At 35.9% G+C, this 10,552-nt stretch overlaps 1 protein-coding gene and 2 pseudogenes across 3 annotated transcripts; 1 reads left to right on the forward strand and 2 right to left on the reverse strand.

Moving 5' to 3' along the window:
- The first annotated feature begins 469 nt into the window (after positions 1-469).
- On the forward strand, positions 470-3,064 carry LOC143578665 (G-type lectin S-receptor-like serine/threonine-protein kinase SD3-1). Its single transcript, XM_077062164.1, has one exon. It carries the CDS (start codon positions 470-472, stop codon positions 2,897-2,899), a length of 2,430 nt encoding a protein of 809 aa, XP_076918279.1. The 3' UTR covers positions 2,900-3,064.
- Positions 3,065-3,404: 340 nt separating this feature from the next.
- Positions 3,405-4,996, reverse strand: LOC143578649 (annexin D5-like; annotated as a pseudogene). Its single transcript, XR_013143310.1, has 6 exons — positions 4,870-4,996; positions 4,631-4,776; positions 4,187-4,405; positions 3,888-4,103; positions 3,700-3,789; positions 3,405-3,616 (listed from the first exon to the last, which is right to left on the reverse strand). The product of XR_013143310.1 is annotated as an annexin D5-like (transcript).
- Positions 4,997-6,340: 1,344 nt separating this feature from the next.
- Positions 6,341-7,939, reverse strand: LOC143578650 (annexin D5-like; annotated as a pseudogene). Its single transcript, XR_013143311.1, has 6 exons — positions 7,818-7,939; positions 7,608-7,753; positions 7,160-7,378; positions 6,820-7,035; positions 6,633-6,721; positions 6,341-6,550 (listed from the first exon to the last, which is right to left on the reverse strand). The product of XR_013143311.1 is annotated as an annexin D5-like (transcript).
- Positions 7,940-10,552: the final 2,613 nt, after the last annotated feature.

Consider the following 10,552-nt stretch of genomic DNA (forward strand, 5'->3'; position numbering starts at 1 on the left):
AAACTCAACATGATTATCAAAATATCCCTCCCCTATATATGTATTAACCACAAACATCTTACATGTAAACCCATCTTTTTTAAGTCATGTTCATGTTTAACTCCTCGGCTACCATGAGACCGTACCCTCTTGACACACAGGACCGGATGGAATCTGTATACCCTTGTTCCTGTCGGGTTTGAACCCGAGATTAAAGCCTTGATTTGTCCTTTCACTATTATTCAAACTGATCCAAATAAGAATGGAACATGAGTCTCTAATGAGAGAGCATATACCACTATTAATATTTAAAATAATAATAATAAATGAATAAAAATAAAATAAATCTCTGTAGTCTCCACAACACTCAACATGCTTCTTCTACCCCACCTGGCAATCACACCACAAACCCTTCAAATTAAGAACCTCATCTTCTGGCATCAATCATATTAACCAACCCAAACAGGCAAACTCAGATTCCTCATTCTTTATGCGAAACATGTTGGAATCTTTCTTTATTCTCTTCAAAGGTAACACCTTTTCTTCTTCTTCTTCTTGCTCTGCTTTAGCTCTTGTACTCTTCTTAACTCTTGCTGACTCTGTAAAATGTGAACAACACAATATAGATTCAGCTCCTTTAGGCTTTGAACTTTCTGGATTTACTTTTGATTCCCATAAAGATGATGTTAATACTCATAAAGTTAACAACTTAGTGTCTGAAAATGGGCTTTTTAAATTTGGGTTTCTTGAAAAAGATGGTGGGGAGTTTGTTGTTGTTGTTAGGTACAATTTAGGCCCTAAGTCTGCTAATTTTCCTGTTTGGACTGTTGGTGGTGGAGTTAGGGTTTCAGTTAACTCCACATTTAAGCTTTTAATGGATGGAAGGTTAGTCTTGTTTGAAAACCAGAGTAATTCGATTATTTGGAGCACTGATACATCGAATTTAGGGGTTGAAACAATTACCCTTTTGAATAATGGGAATTTAGTGTTGATGGGAAGTCAAAATCGAGTGATTTGGCAAAGCTTTGACCGGCCGACCAACACGTTGCTCCCGGGTCAAACTCTTAGTTACCCTCAAAATCTTAGAGCTCCTTCTACGAAATCGGTTACTAGTTACTATACGTTAGTGGTTAATCGCGAAGGGTTAGCTTTAATGTGGGAGAATAATGTCACTTATTGGGAAACACGCTTGGTGTCATCGTCTGCAACGGTTAAAGAAGCTAGGTTTAATGCTAATGGTGTTTTGGAACTTTTTGATGATATGAAAAAGATTGTGTGGTCAGTATCAAGTAAAGATTTTGGTGAAAGTTCAGTGAGTTTGAGGCATTTAAGGATGGATCAAGATGGGAATTTAAAGATTTATTCATGGGATAATGGTGTGCATATTTGGAGAGTTGGTTGGCAAGCAGTTGAAGACCAATGCAATGTGTTTGGTTCTTGTGGGTTGTATAGTGTTTGTGCGTATAATTCAACCGGGCCTGTTTGCGATTGTTTGTATTCCAATTCCCTTGATTCGGGGAACGGGTTTCTGTCGCCTGATTCGGGTGGTTCAGGGTGCAAGAAATCGGTTGATTTGGAAAACTGTAAAGCCCATACAAGCATGACAGTTATGAAACAAACGGTTTTGTATGGACTTTATCCGCCTAATGATGTTGATATGATGTTAAACGAAGAGGATTGTAAAGATTATTGTGCTAACGACACCACTTGTTTTGCCTTGACTTCGAAAAACGATGGGTCGGGTTTATGTACGTTAAAAAGAACCGCCTTTATAAGTGGATCTACATCCCCTTCGATTCCTTCCACGTCTTTCTTAAAGGTTTGTTTAGTTCCACAAGCGGTTGCTACCAAGGGAGCAAAGCCTAATCCTGCCCCGAAAGCCGTATCGTTCCCGTTTCGAGGTAGTTTTAGAAAGATTGTAAGTGCTGTTGCATTTATAGTTCTCCTCACGGTTTTGGTTATTGTAGTGCTTGAAATGTTTGTTGTTATGCTCGTTTATCATCAAAGGCGAAAGAGTTCTCTAAAACGAGCTATAAAAGGGGCTAAAACGAATCTTGAAAATAGTGCGTTAATTCGTTTATCTTATAAAGAAGTACACGAACTCACATCGGGATTTTCGAACCAACTTGGGTTTTTCGTGTTCAAAGGTTTGCTTTTTGAAGAAACAGTCGTGGCTGTGAAGGTACTTGATGTTAGGGGTTTACCAGAAAGGGAGTTTATGAAGGCGGTCTCGATCTTGGGTGGCACCCACCATAGAAATTTAGTGTCTTTAAAAGGGTTTTGTTATGACCCAAAACACAAGATTTTAATCTACGAGTGTATCCAAAACGGGTCACTTGATAAATGGTTGTTAGATGATAAAAAGGAAAAAACTTGGCAAAAAAGAGTTGATATTGCGGTTGGTGTTACGCGCGCACTTGCGTATCTACACACCGAGTGTCAAGTATGCATACCTCATGGGAATTTGAAGCTTGAAAATGTACTGATTGATGAAAATTTAGTCCCGAAAGTGACGGATTTCGGTATCAAGAGTTTTTTACAAAGCGAAGGCGTATGTTCTTCATCTAAGGAGTCTCCATCCGAGAAAGATATTTACATGCTTGGGAAAATGTTGATTGAAATTGTGGTGTTGAGTAGGGAAACAGTTGGAGATGGTTTGGATCAAGTGATGGAGAAAGTGATGCAAGAACAAATGTATTTAGACGGTGAAGATTTGAGAGGGGTTGAAAGAGTGGTTAGAATATCATTGTGGTGTATGCAAAATCAGCCATTTTTAAGACCTTCTGTTGGTGAAGTGGTGAAGGTTCTAGAAGGTACGCTTTCTGTCGATCGACCTCCATCTAGCTTTGAATACAGAAATGACGAAGATAGCGAGATAAAAGCTGTAGGTGTCGTTGAGGATGTAAAACCGGGATCGTGAAGGGTAGTTTGGTAATTTCACACGACCTTTGTAGTCTAACTCTAAATGGTAGACTGGTACTTCTAGCTTTTAACTGCTAAGGCTCCAAATTTTCACTTTCTTTTTCATAGATGAATATGAAGCTTGGCTGATTTGTATATTTCTTGAAATCCCTCAATCAAGGTTAGTTTTTCTTAATTTCACATGGCCTTTGTAGCCTAACTTTAGATGGTAGTTGACTAGCTTTTGACTGCTGAGGTTCCAAATTTTCATTTTTTTTCATAGATGAATATGAAGCTTAGCTGATTTGTGTCTTTCTTGAAACCTCTCAATCAAGGGTAATTTTGTAATTTCACATCGTGTTAGCACACACACGCCAAACACTCCAAGACATGATTAAAAACACAATGCCAAACACTCCTTAGTTTTATATAAAGAAACAAGAACATTATAGTGTACAAGTATACAAACAACACACATCACAACCTTAATTACTGCCTTATGCAAACAACAACAATATAACCAATCATCAACTTAATGATTTGGGCCGAGAAGAGAGAGAAGAAAGGTCCAGTAATGGCCGGATGTTTCAGAGTGAACCGTATCATTCAAACTCTTCTTATACTTTTTATGATACTCGACCTTTATATATTGCGTATCAATCTCAGTTCTTGTCACAATCACCCTTATAAGTCTTGTGTCATTGGTCCCTAAGCCGGCCATTGACTTATGTAACACCTACAAGCATTTTCAAACACCGTATGAATACAAAACTCATCATATGATAATGTTAAACTGAATTAAGTGAATAAAGATTTCACCTTTGCAAAATACTTAGCGGGATTTTCAGCACATTGTAAGATTGTCAAAAGTGCGGTTTTAAATAACCCTGACGTTTCCTTCTTTACAGCCTGCAGAATGTTCAAAAACGCGTGTAAGTCCTTCATTAGCAAAATCTTGGAAGCAAAATGAGAGAAAATAGAAATGCTTTCATGTTTCTTGTAACAACCTTTTTGAGTGATCCACCATACATGTCATGGTAACATGTGTTTACAGCAACCAAATGTGCTCAACTTCTTTCACTAAAGATTTGCACAAAAACCTTCTCATCGGTTCCAAATTTCTTCTCACCGGCTTTGTACAACTCTTTTGCATCTTTTGCAGCCAATTCCCTATCGACTTCCATGCCTTCGTAACGCGGTTTGCTTACACAAGCAAGCAAAATCTGCACAATAAACCAAATCTTGATGATACAATGTCTTCCTACCGTCCAAAATATGCAAAACTGAAACTTGTTAAAGATTTGACCTTTTGGTGGTCCCCAGAAGTTTGATAGATAATGTCATGTTCAAGATGAGTCCCAAAAGTCGGGTGGTAAACTTGCGTTAACGTTTGTAACTGGGACGACGTTCGAGAGCATATGATTTCGGTCACCGCTTCAAGATTGATGAAATCTCTAGTCAATCCCTGTTTCAATATGACAGCATCCCTTCCTGCTGGATCATGCATCCGAAGCAGAACTGCAGTCTGTGACATGATTTTGACTGGTCAAACATACCACTTTCCAAATCCAAAATTCACTTTCATGGTTATATGTTTTGAAATCAAAACTTTTTCACAGAATAAGTTTCTTTATAATAGATGATTATAGTATCAACCCATCTTTTTAATTACAACTATTCTCATAAATTTTGAAACTTTAAACCGGGATGTTTGACTCAAAAAAGTCAAAACTGGACTCTGTAACTACACCTCCAATTTGCCACCAGGTTCAGAAGACAGACGTTTAAGGATGTCTTCAGAATACATTGTCTGGTATTCTTGTTGGATATAGGCGCGTTGGGTTGCATCTCGATGAGCAAGAATATTAATCACGGTAGCCGTATCACACCCAATTCCTGATTGGATTCAAAAACAGGGGAATTGATCATAATAATCAAGATCCGATCAAAATGATCACTTTAAATTCAATTGGAAGTCAAAGTGTTTACCTTTAAAAGCTTTGTATAATTGAATTGCGTCGTCTCGGGGAGAAATGGGTACAGGAGGAACAGTCAAAGTCGCCATGATCGATCAAGAGACAAAAACAGAGCAGTTAAATTAAATTAAATAGAAATAGAAAGAATTAAGTCGTCATAATCGAGTGATTGATTTAAAAAGGGTCATAATCAAATACGGTTGCCTGTCAAATACGCGATGTAGCTAACGTGTTATGTTTTTCAAAAAAAATTATTTTGAGTCATCTAATAAAATGTGTCTAAGAGCAATAATAATAGATTTATATAAGGTGTTGTTGAGTGTTTGTCCACGTTATTAGATTTTATTTATTGTGGGTGTAGTTTTTGGCTTGTGGTTTTCAAAGGTGTTTTTTCACAAGAACAAAAAACATGACCTTTTTTGAAGGTGGTGGTGCCGGGGGGTGTTTTTTTGGTGTAAAAGATAGTGACGATGGGATAATGTTTTTAGGTGTTTTTAAGATTTCTTGTTGGATGAGTTTTTGGTGTTTTCAAATAATGGTGTTTTTATGATTTGGCAGCCGAGTAAGAATGTTTTTTAGTGTTTTTGGGAGTCCTTATTACGGATGCTTCAGTCTTGGAAGTTATATATTCAAAAACAGAAAACCATATTCACATGAAAGTTATATTGAAACTAGGTAATATACCCGGCGTGTGTGCTTGGCTGATGTTTTTGACGGTTGTATAGCTAAGCTTATCAACCCGTACGGTGCGGTTACGAGTCGAGGTGAATTCGACTTGTTTCGGGTTACGACACCAGAAATAAACCAAAAAAAAAGTTCGTTAACTCCCACATACAACAAATTAACATGACAAAAATTACGTGTTTGCGGTGGCGAACCAATGTGAACTCGGTCGGTATCAGGTTACGGCACCAAAAGTAAAGCAAAAAATAAATGCGTCCACACCTAAATACAACAAACTAATAGCATATTTAAAAAAAACGGCGACGAAAAAAAAAAGATTACTCGGAATCGAAATTTTTGTGTAATCAAAATATCTCACAAACGAAAGTCGATATGCAGAAAATGTCGAAATAAGAATCTTAGAATCAGTGTATTCGTCATTGAACATACAACAGAAGTGTAGTTGCATGCGAATATACCAAAATATGTGGACTATCGGTGAATACATAAACACAAATAAAATACACTAACAAAGCTTCTAGAATTTGTGTATTCACCAATAAATACGCTATGGTTTAAAGTATAAATTGATGTTTTAAGAATCCGTAATAATTATTGTATTTAACAATACGAACAACCCACATATATGTGAGTCATCTACATTCAATTTTAATGCCCATGCCTTTTTAAAATATCACATATAACACAATAATCAAGCAAGAACAATTTAGTGCGAAAGCATTCGAACAACACACACATCTCAACCTCAAATAGTACATGACAAACAAACACAAGAGTAATTCAAAAACGTACAACCGACCATCAACTTAATGATTCGGGCCGAGTAGCGAGAGAAGAAAGGTTCGGTAGTGGCCAGACGTGTCGGAGTGAACCGCATCCTTCAAACTCTTGTGGTACTTTTTACTATACTCGGCTTTTATGTATTGCATATCAATCTCAGCTCTTGTCACAATAATCCTTATAAGTCTTGTGTCAACGGTCCCTAAGCCCTTCATTGCCTTATACAACATCTACAAGCATTTTCAAACTCGATATAAGTACGAGACTATCACATTGTATCGTTAGGCAAAACTAACTGAATAAAGATTTCACCTTTGCAAAGTACTTGCGGGATTTTCAGCACATTGTAAGATAGTCAAAAGTGTGGTTTCAAAGGACCCTGACGTTTCCTTCTTGAAAGCCTGCAAAATGGTCAAAAACGCGTGTAAGTCCTTCATTAGCAAAATCTTGGAAGCAAAATGAGAGAAAATAGAAATGCTTTCATGTTTCTTGTAACAACCTTTTTGAGTGATCCACCATACATGTCATGGTAACATGTGTTTATAGCAACCAAATGTGCTCTACTTCTTTCGCTAAAGATTTGCACGAAAACCTTCTCATCGGTTCCTAATCTCTTTTCACCGGCTTTGTACAATGCTTTTGCATCTTTTGCAGCCATTTCCCTATCAACTTCCATGCCTTCATATCGTTGCTTGCTTATAAAGGCGAGCAAAATCTACACAATAACCCAAAGTTTAGTCAAATTATGTTCCTAACATCTAAATTCTAAAAGATCAAGAATATGACATTATAATAATATAATAATATATGCAAAAATGGAAAACGTATAAAGATTCGACCTTTTGATGATCCCCGAAAATTTGTAGCTTGATGTCGTTTTCAAGATGAGTTCCAAAAGTCGAGTGGTATATTTGTGTGACGGCTTGTAGTTGGGAAGACGTTCGAGAGCATATGATTTCGGTTACGCCTTCAACATCGAGGAAGTTTTTAGTCAACCCCTTTTTCAATATAGTGGCATCCCTTGTTGCTGGATCATGCATCCAAAGCTGAACTGCAATCTGTAACATGACTTTTTTTTAGTAGTCAAACATTACAATTTCCAAATTCAAAATTTACTTTCATGGTTTCGTATTTTCCGGTCAATACTTTCTCAAGGGATAACTATCTTTCTAGCACATCATTATAGTATGAACACATATCTGAAGTTACATTTATTCTCAAAGATTTTGTAATTCAAAACTAGTAGGTTTGACTCATAAAAGTCAAAGTTGAAGTATGTTTTTGTACCTCTAATTTGCCACTAAGTTCAGAAGCCAAACGTTTGTAGATGTCTTCTGAATACATTGTCCGGTATTCTTGTCGGATATGCGCGCGTTGAGTTGCATCTCGATGAGCAAGAATGCCAACAACAGTTGCAGTGTCACACCCAAGTCCTGATTGATTTTTTTTTTAAAAGTCAAATTTAAGCTGATTAATCATTAGTATTAAAGAATTTACCTTTGAAAGCTTTATATAACTGAATTGCATCATCACGGGGATTAACGGGTACAGGAGGAACAGTTAGAGTCGCCATTATGGATTAATCTTGATTGAGAATTTGAGATTGAAACATAGAGAGTGAGTTGATATAGATAGAAAGTGAGGAGTTAAATAGAAAGTGTTGAGGACTGCTTCAAAGGGTCAAAATCAAATTGGTCAATTATTTAGAAAACTAATTAAAACAGATCAAAGTGGGTAAGAATATGTATGTACAAGAAAAGGAAAGGATTGGTTCAAATTTGGAGCATGTTTTCTTGACTTATTCACGTGTATAGTCTATTTCTGTTGTTGACAAGACTTGTAAATTATCTGGAGTTATTTTGTCAGAGAATCAGTCGTAAATGGAAAGGACCAATGTTGTGTTTGTTCGTGCAAGTTTCATTATACGAATACGTACATTGAAATGTAAAGATTTCTTATTTATGCTTGTTCACTGAAAAAATAAAATAAAAACATGTATATTTGTATGTGTTATGGTCATACATAAAAATACTACATAATTTTTTTTTATTCTTATGTATACATATTAGTAAATAGGGTGACGGCACAGCTTGTCGGCCGCTTACCTGCCTCTATTGTAATTCGATCATTTTATATCTACTTAATGCGTAATTAATTTAAAAAAAAAGTATTAAGATACGTATTGTTTGACCTATACATGAACCAATAAAAAGGTTGTTCACATTCGTTATTTCAGCAAAGCAAAAATCTTGTTCATGTTTGTGTATTTAACGAATAAATGAACATAAACAAACTTTACTTTCTCATTTGTGATTGAGTCATTGAGATGAGAGTATTAAGCGTAGGGCTGGTATACAATGTTAGTTATACACACATGAGGGTTATGTGTGTTATCTAGTGTTTATATTTAACCGAACAAGTATGAACGCAAAAACGATAAAAAGAATAAATTTTCTTTAGTTCGTTTAGAAAACCTTGTGTTTTTTTTTTTTTTTTTTCATTTAATAGATAATCATACATGTAAAATAATATGTTTAAAAAATAGGCTATCAAAGAAAAAGTAATGTTAAAAACATACATAATGATAACTTTTTTAATAGTATAATGGGTCGTACCCATATCCTAAACTCGCCCTGCCCCAGATTCTGTATGCTTGAGTCTGCTTTAGCCCACTAAATTAAACCTCAAGTGGCCATGCTTTATTCTAATCCGGCCCAATTACTTCGATACAGTCCGGTGTTCAAATTTGGGTCTGCTGTAAGCCTGCTATTAGCCTATGTACTCTTTACAAAAATAAAAATAGTAATTAATAAATTAATTTACACAAAGGAAAATTTAAACCAACTAAAGATTAATACGCTACATCAAATAAGATCAAAGAGAATTTATGATTTATCTTTCAAATATTTGGAATATGAAAACAAAGAAAATTGAATGTGTTCCATTTATTGGACACGTATATTTAGGTACGGTTTGTTTTTCTAAAAACAGTCTGTATAAAGCTTTGCGACGTGTAGACATTGTTATTTGCACATTGTTTGTTTTTTAGAAAACGTTTCATTAAAAACGTATGCGCGAACTTTTTTTGGTGCAGGCTAGGCTCATTCATTTCTAAGATCTTCTAAAGTTTACAGAGGATTAAACATCACCACCACCGTCTACCGTCCACCATCCGCCACTACCACCGTCCATCACCACCACCACCCACTGTCCGCCACCGTCTACCATCATCGTCCACCACAACCATCATCCACCACCACCATCACCGTCTAGCACCACCATCCACTACCACTATTACCATCCACCACCACCCACTACCACAGTTTATACACCACCATCAGTTTATTTTAGCAATCTACAGATATTGAAAAACGAAAAGTCTTCTTCTTGCAAACTGCAGAGGTTTGGCCCACCTCTTTTTATACATATGTCTGCAAATGTAATCAGCTAACTGCAGACATTTTACTTATGAAAAAACAAACAACACCATAGATTCTCTTGAAATACTGTTGTTTTAGTTATTATATTAAAACTATAACCTTATTTTCCTAATTTTACTCTACATTTTAAAACGATTACCGATACACAAACAAAAAGTGTTATGAAGACAAACACTGTCAACTAAACGATATAAATTTTTATGTACAGAGTAAAATCACTAAATAAGTTTCTACTTTCTAGTTATTTAACAAAATGGTATTAGTTAGTTTTGATATACATTAACCATGATAATTTAATTTATCTAAGTTTGGACATGGGATACCAGTATGGGTGACAATCTTGACTCAAACCATATCAAATGAGTCAATTTGGATTGTTTTAAAAATTAAATGGGTTAGTTTGGGTTAGGGATTTTAACTAAATGGGTCAAAATGGGTCATTTGAAATTTCATCTTGTAATTTTCGGGTCAAATTGGGTCGCCATATTCAAAGAAATGGGTCGATGTGGGTTAGTAGGAAATGTGGTAGGTTTCGGATCGAAACGTGTTTGCGATTGGAACGGGTTCGGCTCAAGTTTCAAGCCAACACGAGTTTTCACACAAGACGGGTTGGGCTTTGGTTTCTTTTTGGTCGATTCCGGACTCGTTTTTGGTTTTTTGTTTCGTTTTTTTCCATTTTTTTAGTTTCGTTTTGGTTCGGTTTCAGTTCTTTTAGTTTCGTTTTGATCGATTTTTGATTTCGATTGATTTGGTTCAGTTTGGCTTTTTGTTTCATTTCCGTCGACTTTTTGG

This window comes from Bidens hawaiensis, unplaced genomic scaffold (assembly GCF_021521415.1).
Source record: "Bidens hawaiensis isolate Kalapana, Puna unplaced genomic scaffold, B.hawaiensis_p1.1 tig00029316_1, whole genome shotgun sequence".
NCBI classification, from domain to species: domain Eukaryota; kingdom Viridiplantae; phylum Streptophyta; class Magnoliopsida; order Asterales; family Asteraceae; genus Bidens; species Bidens hawaiensis.